Consider the following 24,059-nt stretch of genomic DNA (forward strand, 5'->3'; position numbering starts at 1 on the left):
TCATGAATCACTGCTGCAGATTGTCGGACACTCGTCATGTTTTTTAATAATATCATACTGCTAATCTGTTAGTCACTGTTAGTACGTTGGTTGCTGTTTGTGTTGTCTGTCTCTCTCTCTCTCTCTGTGGACCCCTACAGAAGCCTGATCCTGGTTCTGTTCCAGGTTTCTTCCCGTTAAAGGGGAGTTCTTCCTCCACTGTTGCTCAATATAATATCTGATGCTGCTCATGTGGGAATTCTTGAATCCTTAATGTTGAATTCCTGAATCGTTGGTTCTCTCTCTAATTAAAGGGTTTGGTCTGACCTGCTCTTCATGTAAAGCGTCTTGAGATAACGCTGTTGTGATTTGGCGCTATATAAATAAAGATTGATTGATTGATTGACTGATTGATTGATTGATTGATTGATTGAAGACACTTAGGATTGTTGTTCAAATTAAGTCTGCAAGAAAACCCATGGCTTCCTGTTTCAGTTTTTTGTCCACTGGTACAAACATGAAGAGACGTCCTCTCCATCTTCCTGCCTCTTCATCATTAGTCAGAACCCTGGAGCTCAGTGTCCCTTTATGGCATCCAAACCAAAACCGATCTGTCCGATTCCCCTCAAACATCAGTTCAAGGCTGAACTAAAGCCGATGTAAAAGCGCCGTAAGCTCAAGACGCAGGCTGAAAGAAAACTGAGAGAAAAAACTATTTCTCATTAATGCAAAGTCCAAACTCTGTCAGAGCCTCAATAAGTGGCCTCATTTCAGTCCTTCTAAAGAGTGTGTTGGTAACTATTTTGAAAATGGCTGTCTTATTATATGAAGATGTTAAAGTATCATATTGGGTATGTTTGCACCTCTACGTCCTCACAGCTAAAGTTCATGTTTTGTCCAATTTCTTTAGCTTCATTTCTTCATCTGAAGACTTCTTCCTTGATATTTTTAGTTATTTTTGTTATTATGTTTTTATCTGTATTTTATCCAACACTTCATACTGCGCAGCCTGCACAGTAGTATAACATCTGAAATTACATCAGCTTTCCTCTTCAGCCACACACCAAGAGAGGACGACCCACTCCCTTTTTTCTTTTCATGGCATTAAAAAGTCGAGTTCAGATATTTACTCACTTACTGTTTCTACCGTACACGGTTGGTGTTCAAGCTTAAAGCAGGAAGAGAAAAGCTCAGCCAGCACCAGATGAAAAAAGGTTTCATCTGTCACTTTAACTTATTCTGACGTCCTAATGAATGTAATGAAGGGATGATAGAGGTTATGTAAGATCACGTCTTTATCTTCCCTTTCTTATCAGCTGTGTTGTGGAAATCATGGCTAAAATGTTCAGTGTGGTACAAAAGGTCAAAGATGAATTTGTCTTGTCCCAGTTTTTGTCAGAAATCATCTCTGTCACTTTCTGCTGTTTATCTCGGAGCTCTCTGGCTCATCGGAGGACACGCTGCTGTTTTCAAAGCAGGTTGTTTGAAGTGTTCAGCGACAGAAACATGCTGGAAAGTTCTCCAGCAACAGATGGAGGCAGCTCTCCCTCAGCAGCAGGAGGTCCTACTATCAGACAACTTGTAATATTCCTGCCTCGGTGTAACTACAGGGCCTGTAATAGGCAACCAGGCATCCTCATCCTCAGCCTCGCCTCAGCCCCCCCAAAAACTCTGCATGGTGCATTAAATCTAAATTAAATCAGCCTTGAGATGCTGTGAGGCCATTTCCTATTCCTCCTCAGTCTATCTGCCTCCCGTTTTATCTTTGGTCGTCTTTTTCTCGGTCTCTATCGCACACACAAAGACATACACACACCACTCTGAGAAAACAAATTAAAGTGTAATAAGTGGACTTGACAGCGACTCACATGTCTTGTGAGTTGGTGGGAAAGGACCAGCTGGAGATGAGTCTAGAGTAGAGACAACTGGGACAAGATGGACAGTTGGATACAGGCAAAGACTGAGGAGTAGAGAGAAATAAAGAGTGAGACAAAAACAGGACAGAAAAGAGGGAGAATTATGCGAAAGCCAAAGGAGACGGAGAGATTCAGACAGACAAGAGGAGCTCCAGCTGAAATATAGACCATGACACGCTGGGACGTCAACAGAAAGGGAGAAAGAACAGAAATTAAAGAGGGTGAAATCATCAGCATCTATTGGAAACCATCTGAGGGTTGTTTTTTTTTTTACTCCAGCTGAGTTACAGATCTGCTCCAAAGGCCTCTGAATCACAGCCGCTTGACTGGAGGCTCAGAGCACACAAGCACTACACATAACAGTGAGAAAGATAGAAACCATGTAAATGGTGAGTTATAAATAAGTATGAACGAAGAGTAAAGGGGCAACATGAAGCATTTCTACCACTAAATTATTACAGCCGATTGTATATTAAACCAGTCACGCAGTATAAAGTGTGGGTGCAGGACTTCTGACCAGGAGCTCAAGGTTTGAGTCCTGTGTGACACAAATTGGATTTTTTCTTTTATCTCATGTATTTTATTTGTAGACTTACTTACATATTTCAGTTTTCTTTCATTATTATCTCTCTCTTTCTTTTCATACTATAACCTGGGTGTGTGAATGTGTAAATAATCTATATTTTGAGTATATTTTACTGTACTTGTAAGCCATCAGGTTGATAACATGACGCCGTCGGCACTCTTCTGTGAGAAAATCCTCTACAGTTCAGATAGAACTGACGCTTTGGCAGCAAGAGCAGCTTAATGCCGATCGAACAAGAAGATGGTGACATTCCTCCAAACCAAATGGAGCCTCAGTCTCTCAAAATGGCAGCTGGTGAACAGGAACAGGAAGTGTTTGTGTGACCTGCTTCTTCCAGGTCTCCATGGAGGTCATGCGGCTCGGATTCGACCTATTTGATCCACGTTCTTCACGTGTTTAAAATCTATGTGCAGCCGTATGCACTGTGGTCTGTCTGTCCTGGGAGACGGATCCCTCCTCCTCTGTTGTCCCCAGAGAATTTTCTTCCATTTTATTTCTTCAAAAAGGTTTTCTTTTTGAGGAGTTTGAGGATCGAGGGTCGTACTCAGTACAGACTGTAAAGCCCCTGAGGCGAATTGTGATTTGTGCGATTGGTTAACTTAAGAGGGAACTCAAAGTAACGGGGATTATGGGAGACGTGACTCTAATTTTGGGGAACATTCACTATAACACTGCTGGAACCAGATGTGCTTCTTTGCTTATGCTAAGTATTAAGGAACATGTTGAAACCTAAAAGCTCTTTCTCACCCTCGACAGTGACGAGAGGACACTAGCTCTCATCTTTTCTCTCCCTTCTGGCTTCTTTGGGCTGCAGATACTGAAGATTTTGCACATTTCTGGTCATCTTATTCACATGTGTGGCAGCAGACTGTGTCGAAGCCTCATTTATTCGAGTCATCCATCCGTTTTCCAAAGTCTTATCCCATGTGGGGACATGGGGGGAGGCCGGAGCCCACTCCTGTGCACATTAGGTGAGGGGGTACCTCCCCCAGCTGGTCAGCAGGGTTTAAACGCTTGCAGAACATTATAGTATTTGAATCTTGCAGGAGCTGAAATGTTTATCCACCTCCTGTGTTTTTGTGATTGATTTCATCATGTGAAGCTACAAATAAACAGAATCACTTGTTGTGCGACGGCTCTGGTTTCTAAAGATGCTTCTGTCTGAAGTGTAGATCAGTGGGTCCAGACCCTTAAGGATTAATCTCTCAAATCCTTTAGATTTTCTTTTTAGTTTTGATAAACACTGGATAATTAATTATATTATATATTTATGCTTCTATAAACAATTTAACTAACTAACTCTTCAGATTCAGCCTTGACAGTGATACACAGTGTGTGTGTACAAACATATATCACCTTTAAATCAGGCAGAGCTCTTCACTACATATTGGTTTGAAGGTACAGTATTACTGAATATATACTCAGAGATTTCCCGCAGGGCTTCTTGCTTTTACCGTGTTGACATCTGACTGTTTGATGGCAGTTTTCCCATAAAATTGTTCTTCTTCAGGTCAATTCCTCCCATGAAAAATGATGTATTGATTTTGAGCCAGAACCAGTTCTAAGATGAAGCGCAGAGACGAGAAGAGAGAAATATAAATCAAAAATACTCGGGTCATTAGGATAAGAAGTCAAGTGAGGTCAGAGTGGGAGGAAAGCAAAAAAAGGGGGAGGCCTGAGGTGAGGATGACACAAAAGGGGAGTTAAGAAGAGAGAATTTGCAGAAAAGGCAGAAGTTAGTGAGATGCTACGGGAGGTGAAACTTGGAAAAGCCCTAACAGAGAAGAAAAGGGATTTAGAGAAATGGCAGAGTGAGAGAATGATAATGAGAGGGCTTAGAAAGGAGACCGAAAGGAAGGAAGGAAACGTAGGAAGGAGCAGCCGACAGCAGAGGATATGGTCAATATGTGTGTGTGTTCATATAGAAGTGACAAACAGGGATCATCAGTCAGTGTTTAACCTGTAGTGGCACCTTGCTGTCATCAGCATTAGCACTAAGAGAGAGAGAGAGAGAGAGAGAGAGAGACGCTTCAGACATCATAACTTCTCAGCAGTAATGAGAGCAGTGCAGAGCTGCCTCGTCAATGTGTGTGTGTGTGTGGATTCATATCGTCACGTTAACTTGTAAAGTTTGTCTGCTGCACACACACACACACACACACACACACACACACACACACACACACACAAACACACACTAGCTGGCTAAAAATGGAAAATGGAAAAAATAGACCAGAGCTGAAATCTGACATGGGAAACAAGGACCTGAAATAAAAAATAAAATAATAAGAGGCTGTTTGTATTTTCACTGTCAGCTCCTTCCACCAGGCCCCGGGGGAAGATGGAGGATGTGGAAAAAGGATGCTATCAGCAAACACGGTCTGGTATAATTCATACTTTACCTCGGGCCAACGGAGAGCAGCCCAAGAAAACACAAGCAATCTCCATCACGCTGCACATAAGTAATCCTCATGTACAACCATGATGAGGTCTCGTACCATGTAAAGACTCACTCAGCACTTACAACCATAATATATGCATTTGAATGCGGCGGCAGAGCACACAGAGGGTTTCCTCACGAGGGGAAAGTAAATGCACGCAGTGCTCTCTGCTACAATTCAACTCTGGTGGACTTAAACATGCAAATTGTGTAAATTGGTGCAGTTGACGAATCTTAACTGTGCAGAACATTGAGGGGATGTGAAAACCCAGACAGTCCAAAAGGAGGAAGCTTCCTTATTCGCTGTGCTGCATGAATCGATTTTGCTTATTGGCACTGGAGAGCAAGCGCAACCTGCACTGAGCCAAAACATGGCAGGTCATCAGCGATAAATGAAAGCACAAGCAGATATGTACATTAAATTAGGGCACATTGGCGAGTTGAGATCTGCTGAATAGGCCTCTGACGGAAGGTCTGCAGTGCGACAGCAGACAGAAGGAAACTCAGCTTCTGAACAGACCTGTGTGACTTTGTAAAAACAAGTCTTGGCTGTGTCAGGTTATACTGTCTGCTCTGTACACCTGCATGCATGGGACTGGACTGGACTGGACTAGTCTGGACTGGACTGGACTGGACTGGACTAGCTTCAACTTCAGAGTTAATACACTTGTTTTAAGTTTACCTTGTGTCTGGACTCGTCCCCTCTTTGAGATGTGAGTCTTGCTTCAGGCCGGCCGTCGTTCTGTTGGTCCTGATCTCCGCCTCACAGTTTGCAGCTGAATGTGTGGAACAGTTTAGATGAACCAGAGCCTCCAAGTCTGCAGTCGTGGCGCTCCGCTGGAAAACAGCAACAGTACAAGTGGGGACGTCATTATTTTGGGGTCTTGTTCATCAGTGAGGTCACATGGAGAGTGAAGAACATGAGTGAGCGTGATGGGATGAAGGGATGGAGGGATGAGGGGATGAAGGGATGGAGGGATGTGGGTGTTGCACTAGGTGTCTTTTCAGTCCTGAGCCACTGGCCTTTTAATCTGCTGCTGTCAGTGAGGGGAACTAGCTGAGATTGACTTTGTAATAGCTGGAACAAAAAAAAAAAAAACGGACACGTTGTCAAATCAGTCCTCACAGTCCCACAGACGTCACCTCGGTGTCGGAGGACTGGCTGCACGTGGAGGAGGTGAGGCTTCATAATGAGCTGCTGCCCTTTGATGAGTGGTTTGATGAGAGTCAGAGGAAAGGATGCGACTGGATTCTCCACCTCTGTCAATGTGACTGAGCTTTCCAGGTCCAATTAGCATGTCATTATCCAGAATCAGAGAGAATTTAATTACACACACACACACACACACACACACACACACACACACACACACACACACACACACACACACTCATTATTCCTCTTCTGTCTGTCACCTGAAGAACTGATGAGTGTGTTCACCAGAGCGAAGGATGACACACTTTCCCCCGTGTAATCCAGCACCTCTCCGCTCATACCTGTGAAATTCAAAGTACTTATCTGACTCTGCATTTCTGATGTGTCAGAGTGTGTGTGTGTGTGTGTGTGTGTGTGTGTGTGTAAGGGGTGTTCAGAATCTGCCTCTAAGGTGACAGGAGCTTTAAAAACGAGATGTTACTGGACAGAAGATTAGTTGCTGCACAAAGTTATCCTGTTCTGCAGCTTTGTCTGACTTCCTGATCTGTGTGGGAGGCTCAAAGAAATTCATGAGGCAGAAGTTTAGTGAGCCGAACAATAAACCTCACATCTGCGTGCTCAGTCAGCCTTGTTTAACTCCGTTAATTTGACAGAAATGTTTTTAAAGTCATTCATCCGAACCAGTTGTTCGTGATCACTTAGTTTTTTTTCAGGTCATCTGCTCACTACTTTTTAAAACTTACTCATAACTTCAACTCTGTCTGTTATTTCCGGCCGTCTGAACTTTTCTAAGTGCAAGAAGGAGCTTCAGATTATAGCTGTCTGCACCCTTTAGCGTCTTTTCATTGATTTAGTGTTCGGGCACACGGCCTCCAAATGGAATTTTGCTTTTTATGGACCTTTAAGTCGGAGGACAGAGGCGGCAGCTGGATCAACAGCTTGGCAGAGACTGAGCCCCGAGCTTCAGCCAGCGCTCCACTACAGGGCTCTCTGGAGTTTAATGGAAGGTGACTCAGCATTTTCCTACCTGGGTAAAACTTAGAATAGTGAATTTAAAAGTTGATCAGCTTGAAGAAATGTGTTGTTTCTGCTTTGGGACATGGCTACTTCCTGTCTGTCTTTAGTCTGGAACATAGCTCTCTTTGACTTTAATGTGAGTTAATACTAATCTCTTTAAGAAACAACTTCAGCGGGAGATGAGCGAACGCTCAGTGGCTCCAAATGTTAAATTGATGTAGTCTGCTAGACAGTGCAATGGCCTCAAACCTTAGTTACATCATTACTTTGCTGGATTAATTAAGCAAAGCTCCTCAATGACAGATGAAGGTACAAATCCCGCCTCTGGCTCCAACCATCTGTGCCGAGCTCATGTGGAGTTTACATCAGTTTTATCTGTACGGTGCTGTGAGTCAGAGCTGTGCATCATTCAAAGTCTAGTGCTCATACAGATGCAGGTATCGGGATCAGGCCTGAACCAGGCGGAAACAGGAAGTTTGTGCTACAAACATACTGAGAGCAGGCGATGGTGGGACCTTCTGTTGGACTGTCTGCAGGTGTTTGTAATAAAAGGTTCGACTTTACACTGAGAGCTGAATGAAATGATAAGTTAGGATGAAACTGAAAAGATCTGATTTTCAATTTTAAATCCTCTCAATACTGACTCCAGTATCATCAGTAGAAGTAATGAACTAGATTATTACTTCAGTCTGATCAGCAGACAGGAGGTGTTAAACTGTTTGATAGTAAATGCAGTCGATTGAAGCAATAAATACCTCGGTGTGTGATAGAGTGACGGAGAAAGCTGCATCCTCCTGCTCATGTAGCCATACCGAGCTTCTGATGGTTGCCATCGGCGACAGCATCCAACAAAAAGGGCCCATGTCGAAATTCACTGCAGTGAGGTGTCACTGGTTGGTCCTCGCTGGCCACCGTCCTCCTGCAGCATCGGCCTCTCTCTCGCTGCATTTCTTCCACCTGCCCCAAACAAACACAGCTGGACATCAGAATCAGCTGAAACACGGTAAAATGCATCCTCCTCCTCCTCCTCCTCCTCCTCCTCCTCCTCCTCCTCATCATCATCATCATCCCTTTTCTGCTGCTGGAAACCAAATGAAGGGAACAAGGAAGTCTTGTTTTTGAGCAGCAGAACACAGCACACACTCTGTCTATCTATTATTTCACTGTACTACATTTAACACCAACACTGATTGGTCATCAGCATAAAACATGGTGAATTTCCCCTTTAACCACCTGAGTTTCTACTCATGAGAAGAAAGCGGCTGCAGAGCTTTACAGTAAGCACGGATCTGACCCTGAACCTTTATTGCCACCTTCAATCACCGATGTGTGTTACATCATAACTCTGTGGACTTACAACGAGGCTCTAGTCCACATCAGCCCCTCCTGAGGGAACCCTCCCCAAGGTCAAAGGACACAGCAGCATGCTGAAGTAATAGAAGCAGCCAATTATTCCCACAAATATCACCACAGAGTTTCCCAGGATGCTCTTGCACTTTATGGCTCTCTGTCCTCATTGATTTTCTTACAATCACTGAAAACCAGTTCCTGCTAACTTGTGATATCACAGCTGCATTTTGTCAGCCAGCGTATTACTGCAGCTGCTCGCTGAGCCAAACGACTCGACCACAAACACATTTCTATTCATGGATATGTCGCGAGGAGGCACATTGCAGAGGTCTTGTAATTACACCGTGTAAATATCAAGTACTTTACAACCGCTGCTGTGCTTGTGTTCAATAACATCATATCACTGTAATGGCAGCTCACCTCTGCAACAAACACCATCCTGATGAAGCCACAAGCAACAGTGGATGAGGGATGGAGCATTTAATCATAGAAGCTTTCACCAAAGGAAAGGACTTAAAAGTTTTCTCACTGTTGCTTTTTGTAGATTGATGGATAATTACAGAATATTTTTCCATAATTACAGCATCTATATCTCTGAGTTCCTATGAGTGTGATTACGAGATGATCAACACACACACACACAGTGTCAGATCATCCACGCATATTATACCTGGCCACCATACAGCCGCTCGCATTCCCATGTAGATCTATGAAACACAGAAGTTACTAGAAAATGATATTCTTTTGGTTTTCCGCTGTTTTTGTCTCAGAGCAGATTCACACGCCTTGATTGACTTTGATGAACTTGTATTGTGTATTGTGTGTGTGTGTGTGTGTGTGTGTCCAGTCAGCATGTTTTTTCATTATAAAGATTATACTGTTTCCATCTCGTCAGTGTAGATCTGTGGCAAAAGATACAGCGAGGGAAAAATAGCAGGTATGGATTTTACTGAATGAATTATAGATTAATCCCAGAATGCAAATGTCCTGGGGAACTGCTCTCTTTGTGTGTGTGTGTGTGAGAGAGTGTGTGTGTGTGTGTGTGTGTGTTCCACCTCTGAAATCCATGGCAGATTGATGCCTGTGTGTGACCTGGAGGCCATTTCTTTGTTGTTAGTCATGGGCTCAGTAGAGCACTTCACTCTCAGTCAGTCACCCTGGGACACACACACACACACACACACACACACACACACACACACACACTGGCCGACATCCCCACACTGTAACCATCACACATCTATACATTTAAATGCTGCAGCTCATCTATAATTCATATCAATATCAATATCATTTACACAACCCACCTCAGCCCTGCTGCCTCTTATGCTCAGAGCTCTGACTTCCATCTCATGAGCAGTTTGTGTTATTAGAAAATCTATAACCGTGTTTTTGTGAGATCTATCATGAGCACGGAGTGTTTCCCGTCTGTTCTGCTGTGCTGGTATTGTGAGGGTGTGTCTGGGGAGTGATTCAGTGTGTGTGTGTGTGTGTGTGTGTGTGTGTGCCTGCTGCTGGTGCTGCCCTCCCTGCTGCCTTAGAGCCAGAGCGCCATCTGCTGGCCACAGATGTCCCACCGCTCCAACAGCCCCAGGCAGGAGCTGTGGACAAGCCGGGGTGTGACCAACTCATGGAGGACTTAAATTTAGACTTCATGCTGTGTTCTGCTGGCTCCCACCCAACCTGAGAGTCGGACACCTCCAGGTGAAGATAAACCTGAGAAGAAGACAGAAAAACATGCTTCTGCTACAAATAATCAGAAAATCCCTTCTGGCTTTTATATAATCATTGTTATTCAGTCAAATACTGTATAGATTTAGCTCTTCAGTCCTCGTTATGTTAAAATAAATACGTCTGAGAAAACAAACCCTGAATAAAAACACAACTAGCTCACAGTTAGCACATAAAGGAGAGTGGAGTGTTTATCTTATGCAGAGAAATGTCTCCTGGAGAGGAGTCAGTGCACACGACTGTAGTGTCCAGCTTTAGTGCAGGAAAAGGGCCGACACAGTCGAATGGCACTCGCTCAGCAGCAGCAGGGATGAGATACAGTGGACACGGTGCAGTGGTTTGATTAGAGAGCTGGCAGACGTGACTTTGCTTTAAATCAAACACAAGAGCTGGTCAAAGATTTATCAAAAAGTAGCCTGGATGTCACTTTTCCCTGTTTTATATGACTGTGAACTGATTATCTGTGGTTATGGACTGTTGGTCAGTAAAAACAACTAACTTGAATATGTGAAGCAATTTGTGTTCCATCTGAAAAGTTCATCTTTGGATTAATCAGTAATGAAAATCATCTTTTTTGCAGAGATGTTAGAAACACTGATGCTACACTATCTAAGCTGTATTGTGCTGTAAAAGCCTGGAGGATAAAAACGGGTCATAATCAAGAAAAAAGCATCACGTTTCCACTTCCTATGACTACGACCCCCCCCCTCACTGTGCCGCTGTGCTCGATGGCAAACTTTCACACATTAAAGCTCGTAATGTTCATTTGGCAGCTGTTTCTGGAGCCACTGAAAGCCATGATTCTGCCCTTTGACCTCTGCACACTGCTGCCTTAAAGGACCCGATAAGCAGACGGCCGTAACGTCAAGAAAACAGATTAAAGGCTCTTTCCGTGCATCTTCACGTTTGTTTGTCCTCAGGGTGACAGAAGACAGAAGACAGAACCATTAGAGCTCCTGATAGGAAACAGAAGCTCCTTCAGCCAGCTAGTTCACACACACACACACACACACACACACACACACACACACACACACACACACCTAACATCCAATCCCATTTCGCCACAGTGATGAACTTGGACAGGAGCTGATGCACCCTGGGAAATAACGTGTGCTCCACTGTTATGAGACCTGCTGTTCCTCTATTGTTTCCCGTTTATCTGGTGATTAGTTTATCGCGAAGCGACAACCGGGGCGGCTGTTGCTGTGGCAACCGACGGCCATTCCTGTGAGACCAAAACAAATTAGTGACTCCGTTCACATCCACTGATTTTAACTGACAAACAACAACAGCGTCACTGCTGAGGGTTAAGGACGTGACAACATCATTTTATTGAAGCACATTTACAAACATTAGGAGATCAGATGGATGTTCATCACGTGTGTTTCATGGCAAAGTCACAATCAATCAGCAAACAATATTATGGTGTTTGTCTAAAATATAACGTGATGAATGAACCACCATGTGTTCAGATATTTTACATCGATATATCGGTGATATGTATATAAAATATGGGGGAAGAAAAGAGCGTAGGAAGCAGAGAGGGGTGTAAGATGAAGAGGAAGAAGAAAGGATGTAAGAAACAAAGACAAGGAGGCTGGATTAAGAGTGGAAGGTGAGGAAGGTCATCAAGTGTGAGGAGGAGACATTAAGGGAAGGAGAAAGGGAGGATTCAGGCAACCTGGAGGAGACGGAGGCAGGAGTCGAAAAGTCAGAGGGGATTATAGAAAAGGATAAAGGGAGGAGGGATCATGGGGAAGAGGTAAAGGAGGGAGGAAGGAATCAGACACGGCACCGTAAATTCAGGAAAGGAGGACAGTCAAGAAAATGCCGAGTCGGGGAGGAAGAAGAACACGTCAGTGGCAGAAAAACAAAAGGAGAAGATGCCAGTGAACGTGTTAGGTTTAGGTGAACACTGACTTGGAGGGAGCGTCTGGATTAACACCAGAAAACACTTGTGTGGGGTTACAGGGGGTCAGAAGAGGAGGAATAATGTCTCCCCAAGAGCCGTGACGACATGATGATATTCTGATCGGTCTTTTAATGAGTGGTAGATGAAAAGGACGTGGTTTTATGGATGAATAAACAGCCCTGAGAGGCGACTGTGGGTCTTTGGCGTCGGTGATTTGTCTTGCTGCTCTCCGTGGCAAAGGAAGAGAGAGACAGAAGGTGTAGTGAGGAAAGTTCAGCCTCATCCACTGAACACCAGTCCAGCTTCTCTGGGGAGGCGGCTCCTCCGTCTCCACCGGAGGTCACTGCTATCTCTCCAAGACACGTGTTGGTTTAATACCACGTCCCCCCCTCTAGTCCTTCCTTTCTATCTTTCACCTTCAGATTCCTGACCACTCATCCCCTCACTGACTTAAGCTGTATGTATTTTCTATCCACCTCCTCTGAACTTCATCTAACCTCTGAGTCCCCTTGATGGGACAGAAAAGTTCCCTGAGCTTGTTGCCCACTGGAGCTCCAGTCCTCCTAGAAAGGAGCTAATGAGGACTTTTACTGCCTCCAAGTGTCCATGATTTGCCTGTGGAGCGTTGATAAGGTTTATAAGCTCTTTCCAACCACACAAACTCAGGCAACAGTATCAATAATCACAAGAGAACGAGTCAAAATCCTGGATAAGAACTGTGTCATTTTTGAGCATGAAATAAAAATCTGAACTCCAGCTCAGTTTTCTACATGATGGCAAGCACACAAAACAAGAACGGACCAGAAACACAGTTTTATGGTCACAACACCGACACTACTCACAAAAAGTTAGGCTTTCAGGTGAAATATATGGAAAATGTAAAAAGTGAATGCTACAGTGATATTATATCATGAAAGTAGGACATTTAAGTAGAAGCATGCACTGGTGATTTTATTCATCTTAAACAATTTATTTGAAGAAAATCTACCAACAGTGGTGGGTATACCACAACAAAACATGTTCAGTGTCTCAATAAATTGGGACGTGGCCAAAGGACGTCCACTCCTCTCCTTTCTGTGACTCTTCCAGTCTCTGTATCACTGTTCCAACCTCCTGATGACACTCTGTGACCCTCTAAGCTCAGTGGACACCTCCGTCTGAGGACTTCCTGTTTGAAGCCTCCAGTGTTGAGGTGCTGCTGATCAACTGTTAGGTGTCGTCTTGGTCTCATGATGTCAGAATGTGAACAGCAGGATGAGGAGGACTGTTTAAATACCAATTCTAACTGAAGCAGGAAATGTATTGGTGGATTCATGGATCAAACCTGTTGTGAATGTTGCTGTTAAGCTTCTTGTTAGAGAACAGCAGCTGGTGCAGAAAGTACTGAGACACTGAACAGTTGGACATGTGCATTCAAAGGTTTAGAGAAGGTCACATTAAGTTCACCTGGAAAGGTTAGAATGCATTTTAGGTTCATCCTGAAATTTCACCTGAAAGCTGAATATCCCTAACTTTTAGTGAGGAGTGTATATACAACAAAAAAGGTTTCCTGTCCAAATCTCAGAGAACATTAAACATCAGTCTGATTCCCGCTGTGTGAAGTCACCTGTCTTTCTTTACACACTAGTGGAAAACACTGAAATGTCCTTTATATTTCTATTTTATGTAGATTGTGAGGAGAAAATTGAACCTCAATCTTTTTAATTTGAAAATGATACGTGCCTCCAAAGTGTTGGAAAGTGAAATGTGAATGTTTCCGTGTGTGGAGGAGCCCTTTATTGAATTTACATAGCACACTGCATAATAAAGTTTTCCATGTAGGTCAATGGGATGTGTATAGTAAGGCACTGTAAGCTCTCTGTGTACGCCACATATTTTGTTTTGTACATGTCAACAAGAAACTCCATAAATATTCATGTGGAAAAAGACGCTTTGTCTGTGGCAGGTTGGAGAGTGAGTGACCTGAACACACTCACACACACACACACACACACACACACACACACACACACACACTCCTCTGGCTGTCATGGGCGTCTGCGGCTGCCTGATTAGTGGGCCGGTGTCACGGCAGAGCTGTGACTGATAGCTCACTGACAAGCGGGCCATTTAACCGCTGCCCACGTTTGTTTGGATTTCATAAAGGCACACAAACACTCTTGACAGCGGTGGGTGTAATTTGTCTAGCAGCCGGCCCGAAACACTCGGCTCTCCTGGGATCAGCAGGAGAGACAACCTGGAGGGGAGGGAGGGGAGAAAGACGCTTTTCTCTCAGCCACACACACACACACACACACACACACACACCTGTCTGTGGCAGACTGGGTCCACACCTTTACACTCAGAGCTCCAGGCTCAGTCACACTGTGCAAGCCAGTATTAGAAAGTCACTAAGCACACTGGAATAAATGGGAAAAATATGCAAAACAGTACATGCCTGACATTACATAGAATATGCTATTCATAAATGTTTATCCAAAATGCGACCAGCCTTAGACCCTGTTTCAATGTTATTGTTAAAAATGTAATGTTAAAAAAAAAAAAAAGGACTGAGACGTCAGATTTGTCTGTTCTAACAATGTATGGCAAATAAGCTCTGTTAATGTCTCATCCTTCAATAAAAACAAAATAAAAAAAAAAAGATAGAAAGTCACTGAGCACGTTTATGTTATCGCCTCATCCTACAATCTACGGATGTGACCTCCATCATTTACCTTGATAACTGCCTGTTGTGTTTAAAAAGCATGTCACCAGTAATTTAGCCAACAGGCTGCCAGAATAAACAGCAGCGTTTTTACCGTCATGGAGACGTGGAAGCAGCGGCTGAGGGTTTTTTCACACCCAAATGAAGAGAGAAGAAGTACGCTGTGGCTCGTCCAAACACACACACACACACACACACACACCAACAGCGGACCAGGTGAGGTGAAGATAACCTGTTACTCTGGGGTAAAGCCGGCGGTGGTTTACGGACAGTAAGTGCATCGTGCCCACCCAGTCAGAAGGTGAGAGACAAGAGGCTCCTGGCAGGTCGCTGCAGCGTCTACACCTTCCAAAGTTCGTAAGGATGAAAAGTTCATTGCTCTTTCAAAGGTCATACTTGCATTATGATTTTCAGTGATCCTAAAATGTCCAATAATACCGTTTATCACAACTATTTCTGGGACATTATGTTGACCAACAGAAGTATTTGGACAACTGTGCCACATGATGTGTCTTTATAATTATTGTATTACTGTGTATATAATGTTTCTGTATATATTATGTTATTTAATCTCTCTTTCTTTAATTGTGTCTTAACAGAGAACTTTCCCCACCGTGGGATCAATAAAAAAAAGTTATCTTATTTATGGTGACAGGCCTGACATTTACTCACATGTCAGACGTAGGAACAATTTTGAGGTACTTGTACTTCACCCGAGTATTTCTGATTTTCTTTGCAGTACTACCGAGTTATTGGAGGACAGACCTGAAGATATTTAACATTAATGAGTCTTTACAGAATGATTTGCTCTTGTTGTTGTTCCCACAAAGCAGCAACATTAAAATCAAACTTAGATATAAATGTGTCAGAAATATTGATTCAACTAAATAATAATACTACTTTAAACTAAATACTACTTCTATACACAGAAAACCTGGTATCTCTGTTACCGTGAGTACATTTTAGTGCCAGAAAAAGGAGTATTGTGGTACAATAACTGATTTCTTTGGTCACTTGGGGTCACTTTTCAGAGCTTCTTCTCTGAAAACAGAGCTCCATAAAGCTCCATAAAGCCAAGGAGAGCTGCAGTTTCAGGTGATCAGACAGGTTTCATATCATCACCTTGTTTTCACATCACTCACAATCACAAAAACAGTGACTGTTGCCGTGTAACTATCTGAATATTACTACAGAAATAAAGGCCGTGCTGGATTAGAGCAAAACGTAATGAGAGAGGAGGAAGCTCTGCTGAGAGCCTGCAGACTCAGGAAGGGAGACCGACCTCAGCTGACACTAATTAGTTTATCAACATGTTCAATATGTTCAGGAACTTCTTCGTTTTCACCACATTACAAATGAGCTTTCTACGGCGTGAGCAGGTTTGCTCGGAGCACCAGCTGGAGGCGGAGTTATGCCAGCTGGTGCGACCGCTCTGGATCGGGTTCAGTGGCTGACTGGCTCCGAGCAGGTGGTAAGTATGTGCACTACTTTCTGCTGGACTACACCCCTGGGATCAACAATGAAGGAGGCCAGCCTGCTGCCCTTTAACTTACACTATATTTGGGGTTTTGCCAGCTAATTTGCCAGCATTCCCAAAGTTAATGTTGGGCAATTCAGCTTGTTCATTGAAGGAAGGATACTGTTTTGATTATTATTAAATAATGAAATTATATTCTCCTCTACGAAATGCACAGTTGAAAGAAAAGTATTTATCCTCACCTTAAACCAACAAACCTCCTCATATAGCCCATATCCTCCTTTTCCAGGAGCTCTACTTAGTTATCTAAAGGAAAATGTAAATTGAAGAGGGATATTTATGAAATAACACTTTCCAGTTATGTGGGACACACGTGGATGTGACCTCAGAGGCCCAGGCAGACCCTCAGCTCCTCCAGCGTCAGGCCTCGGTCTCCGTCCCTGTCACAGTACTGAGCGAACTTCTTGGCGCACCGTCGCGGCTTCAGCCTCCGTCGCAGGAACTGACGAAGGGGTCGAGCCTCGCGTTCGCTCAGCGCCCCGCTGGAGTCCACGTCCAGCTGGCCGAAGTGCCACCGCAGCACTGCCTCCGGCGTGGAGAACTCTACGGCCTCCGGGGCAGCAACGTCCGGAGTCGAGGAGGAAGGAGTGGCGGAGGGTAGGAAAGATGGAGAGGGCGGGATGGCGGGAGGTGTGTTTGAGGCCCTGGTGGAATAACAGAGGGGTGAGAGGTTTGAGTGGATTAGATACAGATCCACCTGTTAAGCATGAGTGGACTTTTTAAGAATCACAGAGTGATGGGGGAGGACTTTAGAAGTCTTAGAGCTCTAAAAGTACTTGTGGAAGTGACAGTTTCTTCTTTTAAATCACACACAAACGTTTTCATAACATTGTAAATGAAGCTAAAAAGTCAGAAACTTCATAAACTGAGCAAAAAATCAAACTACATTCACTCTTTTCAGCATAAAGTGGATGAAACCTAAACATCAGGATTTCAAGTCAGCAGTTTGAGTGAGATTATAATTATTTACACCCCAGCAGACACTTTCAGACATCTGTAATCAGAGTCCTGACAAAGTGTTCCTGAGTGTTTGCGACTTAACCAAATATAACCCAACACACAGAACCCCATAAATAATATTACATCTCACAAGGACGTGGCAGCCCGCTGAAAAACAAATTTGCTAGATGGCTCCTGGCTTCTTTATCAGAGAGACAGCGAGAGAAAAACCACAGATTCAATTTTCTGTATCAGACGAAAAACACAAACAAAGATGGAAAACAAAATAATGATGAATAAGAAACCAGGACGTGTGTGTGTGTGTGTGTGTGTGTGTGTGTGTGTAGGATGAAGTTATGGAGATGAGAAAGTGATCAAAAAAGAGGGATGAAGGTAAATAAGAGAGAAGCAGATGGAGGGAATGAGTTGATTGGTGAAGAGAAACACAGAAGAGGGAACAGACGGAGTTAATCTGTCTGCTCCTCCAACAGCTTCCGTCAGCTCGTCAGGTACTCGGTCCGGTCTGAGCCCATCACTCGAGCGTGAAATTGGTTTTCATTTGGCACTCTGAGCAGCAACTCAGCAATTAGTCCATCAAAAGTCCCACACACGGTCGATGACACATTCAAGAGGTAAAAGTAATGTTTGTTCGTGGAGTTTCTGACCACCAGAGGAGCTGTGAACATTCAAAGGGGTTTTATTTTGGAGAAAATATGCACAGTAGTAATGACAAATCACTTTTTGATCCTGTTTGAGTTGTTCCATGGATCAAACACACGATGCTCGTTGATCTAAAAGATCATTTTGCACAGTTAGAGATATTAAAGTAACATTTAATTTGGTGTGAACTACTTCCTCTTGTCTAGCTAGCTACCTTAGCTATGCTCCATGCACAAATGTACATTATCTCACCTGATTTGTTTTCATCAGCGACTCCTTTTATCAGCCGAAGAACGAGCAGGCCGCTCTCTATAAAACAGACAGCGTAGCTTCTCTGGATCGTCTGACTCATGTGACTTTTGGCTGTAAAGTCTTTCCACAGTTTAAGGCTGCAGTCAAATGACGAAATGTGACTTTCTTCACTTGTAAAATGATCTTTTAAATTGACCAACATCATCTGTGGAATACATGGGACGATTCAAATGGTGTCACAAAATGATTTGTCTCTCGCCTTTTGATTACTGACTACTTAAATCCATTAAACCCCTTTAAGGTTCCTTTAATGCTTGAGATACAGATCTGCTCTTGTCAATCACAGTACATAGACTTACGGGTGGTGACTCAGACTCCCAGCATGCTCTGCTTCCAGCTGCAGCGCTCTGACCAGACTCTGCAGGAACTGCTTCTTACGAGCTCCAGGACACCCTGAGGGAGCAGAGGAGAGATGACTGTAGCCCTGCAGGAGCTGTTAGACAACGGTCTCCCCCGCAGAGGAGCCCCAGAGCGAGACGCTGACTTCCCTCTACATCAGCTCCCTCAGGAGCAGGGCGAGAAACTAAATCTTGAACAGGAAGAGGCGTTTATACTTGTGTAAACTGCCTCAGACGGTTTTTTTATGCTGACAAGAGAACATTTCTTATAAATTTTACAAAATTATTGCAATTTTAGTGACAAAAACTGAACAGAAACTGTGTGTAACAGAAACTCTCACATTTACCTGGCAGAGCTTTTTCTCTGTGCCTGCTGTCTGTTGGTGACTCCTCTGCCCCAGTGCAGTCTGGGATGCGATTCCTGCAAAGACACAAAGACAGCAACTGTGTCGATCGTCAACTAATCAACCATTACACTTCAAGTATGTGTTAGAGCTAGAGAAGCAGAGAACTGCCAGCCTCCAAAATGACCAAGACATCAAGTGAACACCTTTTTAAATCAGAAACCTTCATGGGGGTTTGATTATCACAAGCTCAGGCTGTGCTACGGTTCAGTGCTGTCACTCTCTTGTCTTTGTGTATTTGTAGATTTACCTGATTTCTAGATGTGACTCACAGTTATAAAATGATACCATACAAAGATAATAAGATAAAACCAAGACATTTTATGCATTTAAAACTGCAAAACAAGACAAATACAAACAAACAACCTGATGAGTTTACAAAAAGAACTCATCCCGTCACATTTGTCACCCCCACTCTTATCTGAGGACCATCGCATACAAGCTCCACATGAGTGCCTCTTAATACATAGCACACTAAAACATCAGGGGCATCTTTGTCCAATCATTTCTGTAATATTGTGAGAGATCCAAGAACGTCCCAGCACCTGTGCTCATCACTCACGTGGATACAGAAGTGTTTCTCTTTTTGGACTAATAGCTAAAAATGCTAATATAACGCACAGACACATAAGAAGACTGGAAACACCACAGCTGTTTCTACATGTCAGACATAAAGCAGAGCACATGGGATCAGATCTCCATCAAATACATGGGGTCACCTGTAGCCTGCATCATTGTACAACAACATAATGTGACTTCCTGAACATTTTAAAAGATGTAAAATGTGTTTGGCTCTTCTGTTTACATGGTGAGACAAATTAGACAAATCCAGTTTTGTGTGTGATTGTTCAAAAGTGAATTTCTCTCCCTGGTAAATAACATGATAAAATTAAATACTCTCTGATTAGATAGCGTATGCACTGCTTGTTAGTAGGAAGAATAAAAGAAACATTATCAGGCCTCGGGGGGGTTTTCTTCACACCAGTGAAAACCATCACAGGAAAACATCCGACAGTCTCCTCTCTGGGGTTTGGGAGCATCTGAGCGTTGACGCTGATAAAACCTTCAGGAGCAGATTTGCTCTGTGTGCTTCCAGTGAGGGAGACCCACCTCGGGAGCAGAGACAGTAATCGCTGTAAAATTGGATGATTAAGATGAATTGCTGCTGTGTAATTATATCTGTGCCTATATGAAGCCGTCATGTCCAATGAGGAGAGGGAGGAAAAGGAAGGAGACAGAAAATGTGAAAGAAAAAAAACACACAACAGTTACAGAGCAGACTTAATCAGTTGATTAATGAACTGGGCTGCAGAGCTAATTAACACTCTGACTGATTGATTACCTCGCTGAGGTGCCCGGCAGCGGCCTGCCGCTGTCCACCCTCACACACCAACAGTAACCTGTGGCAGCGTGACACTGCACGGGGCTGTAGCGGCCGTCTGCAGTGCATTCTGGGAGGAAACGCTCCTCCTGCCAGGCTGAACGCATCTGAGAGAGCAGCGACGCTCGCTCACGCTCACACGTCTGAGGACTGTCTGCACACACACACACACACACACACACACACACACGATATTACTACAGTATCTTTGTGAGGAGCTTTCTCACATCTTCATTGGAAATCTTCACACTGACCTAAATCTGCTTCAGATTTTGATGAAGTAAACCAGGGGTGTCAAACATACGGCCCGCAGGACGACTTTGCAAAGTGTAAAAATTACAGGGAAGACAAGTTTCAGGTCGTTGATGATGTTTTGTAAAAAGAGAGTTCATTAATTATGAACGTTTTCAGAATGTACTTGTACTTTTTTGCACTAAAACAAAGGGAAACATGTTGAGTTGTCGTTATTTAAATGTTATTACACTTTGATTTTACTGGTCCGACCCACTGGAGATCAAATTGGGCTGCAAGTGGCCCCTGAACTAAAATGAGTTTGACACCCGTGAAGTAAACTAATTCTTAGACGGAGGATTTGTCTTTATTACTGAGATGAAGCTGGTTTTGCACTGGACTACATTCATTTATTTGTGCTTCACATTTATGCACATGAGGGGGGCGGACTATTAAAAACACCTCTGAATATAATGTAGTCCAGCACAGCAGCGCCACCTTTTTTTATGATGTTGCTTCTCAGGTGAAGATATTTGTTAATGCATGTTTACCTTCATTACCGTGTGGATAGATTTTTCCACACACATATGTTGCTGCCACACTGACTCTTACCAGTGGGTCGTCTGACTGAGCGGTTTCCTTTGGGGTCGGAGTTCATCAGGATGGTCACCCAGAATGGAGGAGCTGTCAGCTCTGGATAAAAGAAGCTCACAGTCAGAGTGTTTTAATGTGTTTCTGCTTGTAGAACATCTGAATATAACCTTCAACATCAAACAGCAGTAGAGAGATCAGCTTTTGTACATTAAAAGACTATTTGGACTTTTCTATAAAGTGCACTTCCAGTAGTAAAGACATATTCTTTTAGAAAAAGTATATCAGGCCTGCTGAGGCACCAGAGGACTGCAGGACTGCTGCACATCATACTAAACATTCACACAGTAAAAGTTTAACTTAGTTTAAACTTGCACATAAATCTCTAAATCATGTTGGTGTCAAGATGAAACAGTTTTTAACTCTGTTTTTGGTCTCCACCAACTTCTGAGGGATCTATCTGCTAAATGCTCCTATTTGTCCACCAGCTGGTCTCTCTCTGTCTGCTGTTTGGTGCTGAGCAGGTTGTGAGCAGTGACGTTTTAGAGCTTTTTCTCTAGAAACAGCTGCCTGTTACTATGAGAGCAGTGAGAATGAACCAAAAGACTGAAGCTCTGGACCAAAGAGATAAACAACGAGCTGAACCTCAGGATAAAACTCTGTGAAGCTGATGGGAGAAGGGAGATGTCACATTGTTATGATTAAAAAAAATGCAGATAAAGCGAAGTTAAAGTTGTATATTTTAAGGAACATTTTAAATTTAACAGACACTAAGTGGTGCTGCACATTTCGTAAATATTTGCTTTGGCTGTTGAGTTTGTCTACTTCGCAAGTCAGTCTGAAACCACCACCCCTGCTCTTTATTCTGTCCTAATAACTCAGTGAAAGCCTGAATCGGTATGTTGGTAAGTGGACAAAAAAAAAAGATCCAATGCACTAAATGACACGTGAGTCCTGGTAACTACAATCACAACACAGGATCCGAAAAGTGTTTTTCACCTGCTGGTTTTCTGGGGTCTGCTGTCGGCCCAAGTTCCCCAACTTCATCCTCTGGAGCAGAAGAAAAGAGAGAGAATGTAACAAGGAAGAGGCGCAACGAAGGAGAAAAAGGTGTGAAGAATCAGAGGAGAACAGAGAGAGAGTGTGAATGTTGGGAGTTCCTGCAGGTGTGTCTGGCAGAGAAAGAACCAGTGTTGTGCCAAGAAATGAGAAACATACAGAACTAACTTTTCAGCGAATGTCCCCTCACAAATATATATTCAAATAAACGTACCGAGTGTGAAGAATAAAAGGCCTTTGTAAAGTAAAACATGTTTCTCACCTTTGATTGGAGCAGAATCGGCACCAGCGGTCTGAGCCAGCGTGGTAGTGTGATCTGTTTGGGGTGAAATGTTGCAACAGGAAACACAAAATGTCACGTAGATTTTATTTAAGTGAGAGTTGTGGATTCAAATATTTGTCCAAGATCCTCCTGAACAGCAAAAAGAGACTTTAGAGAGCAAAGAGAGCTACATGAAGGTCAACAGAGTAGAATTATAACATCAGTAATGTTGAGGAATAATTAAAGTCAGAAACAGAGAATCTATAACAAATCTATTTTGTCTTTACTCTGTCCCCCATTTGAATAAAGTATATCTAACCGGTGCAGTTGGGGATCAGATGGAGGACGGAGGTACCGCTGACAGGTTTGCCGTCGGGCGTGGAGCACCAGCAGTATCCAGTCTGGTTGTGGCACTGCACTGGCAGGAAGTGACCGTCCGGACGGCACTCCGGCACAAAGACGGCGGCTGCTGGGCTGACATGGCCGCCGCTGCTGTGGGCGCTTGCCCTCAGGGCCTGAGCCCGGGCCAGCTGGCATTTGGATTGGCTCGGATCTGAAACACAGATGGAAACCAGGACATTACCGACTACGTGTGCTCCCACTGATGGGGAGAGTGTGCTGAACTCTAGTACAGCAACTATACACTGAATCTTATACTCCACACGTCAGCAGTGATGCAGTCAACTCTTCAGGATCACTATGGAAACAAGTTTTTAGAGCTTCATAGTGTTTCATCTGCCTCTATAAAATAGTTTTAGTCCTTTAATGCTACAACACTGTCTTCAGGGAACTGCAGCCAGTCATGGGAAGCATTAACAGATCGTGATGATGCGGCTGTGTGTGTGTGTGTGGGGGGGTGTACCTGAGCAGTGTGCCCGTGGAGCGGCGTGGAGGTGTGTGTTGATGCACTGAGCCCTCTGGAAGGAGCACAGCGACTTATACAACCTGCCGTTGCTGCCGCACACGGCTCTGCGGCGCCCCTTCTGGCAGTCCAGGACACAACCGCGAGGCCACATGTTCTCTGCGATCAGGAAAGGCTGCAAACACACAAACATAGATTTTGAAATAACTCTATTAAAACCTCCAACCAGCTAACGGGATCGGGTGTCCACAATGCGTAGATCAGACTCATCCATCTTGTGCTTCTCCTCCCTCCACAACAGGCAGATGTGCATCAGTCAAAGCCTTCCGACAGCTGAGTGCACTAATAAAACTGTCCAAAACGCTGCAGGTGCAAAGAAGAAGCACATTTTATAGCCTCTGCATGTCTGTGATGGATAAACTGGCTGCTAGTGTGTCAGTGTCACGCCTGGAAAAAGGCTGACAGAGCGAGAGAGGAGGAGAACAAGGAGAGAGGGCGATTGAAAAGGGGGGTGAGAGAAAGTTGGCATGTCTGAAACATGCAAACATTTCAGGATTGCTGAGCACAGACAGTCAGTGTGTGAGGAGTCTGTGGGTCTCTCCCTCACATGCCATTCTACCTGTGAACTTTAGCTAACTAGTGAGTGAATAAACTTCACTAATTGAGGTGCAGCAACTTTCCTGCAGGGA

General features: G+C 43.8%; 1 protein-coding gene across 1 annotated transcript; it reads right to left on the reverse strand.

Annotated features, from left to right (window-relative positions):
• Nucleotides 1-16,656: 16,656 nt before the first annotated feature.
• On the reverse strand, nucleotides 16,657-23,524 carry LOC139199541 (SPARC-related modular calcium-binding protein 1-like). Its single transcript, XM_070828579.1, has 9 exons — nucleotides 23,371-23,524; nucleotides 22,828-23,061; nucleotides 22,509-22,562; nucleotides 22,187-22,237; nucleotides 21,209-21,289; nucleotides 20,327-20,519; nucleotides 18,928-19,001; nucleotides 18,542-18,635; nucleotides 16,657-16,975 (listed from the first exon to the last, which is right to left on the reverse strand). The coding sequence occupies exons 1-9, from the start codon at nucleotides 23,522-23,524 to the stop codon at nucleotides 16,657-16,659; spliced, it is 1,254 nt and encodes a 417-aa protein (XP_070684680.1).
• Between the last annotated feature and the right edge of the window lie 535 nt (nucleotides 23,525-24,059).

This window comes from Pempheris klunzingeri, chromosome 4 (genome assembly GCF_042242105.1).
Source record: "Pempheris klunzingeri isolate RE-2024b chromosome 4, fPemKlu1.hap1, whole genome shotgun sequence".
NCBI lineage: Eukaryota > Metazoa > Chordata > Actinopteri > Acropomatiformes > Pempheridae > Pempheris > Pempheris klunzingeri.

Excerpts from the sequence above, each read along its gene's own strand:
- LOC139199541 (XM_070828579.1), bottom strand. The coding sequence starts at position 23,524 with ATGTGGCCTCGCGGTTGTGTCCTGGACTGCCAGAAGGGGCGCCGCAGA. Across the intron at positions 20,520-21,208 it reads CTCAGTCAGACGACCCACTG|ACAGTCCTCAGACGTGTGAG; the intron begins GTAAGAGTCAGT and ends GTGTGTGTGCAG. Across the intron at positions 18,636-18,927 it reads CAGAGAAAAAGCTCTGCCAG|GGTGTCCTGGAGCTCGTAAG; the intron begins GTAAATGTGAGA and ends CTGCTCCCTCAG.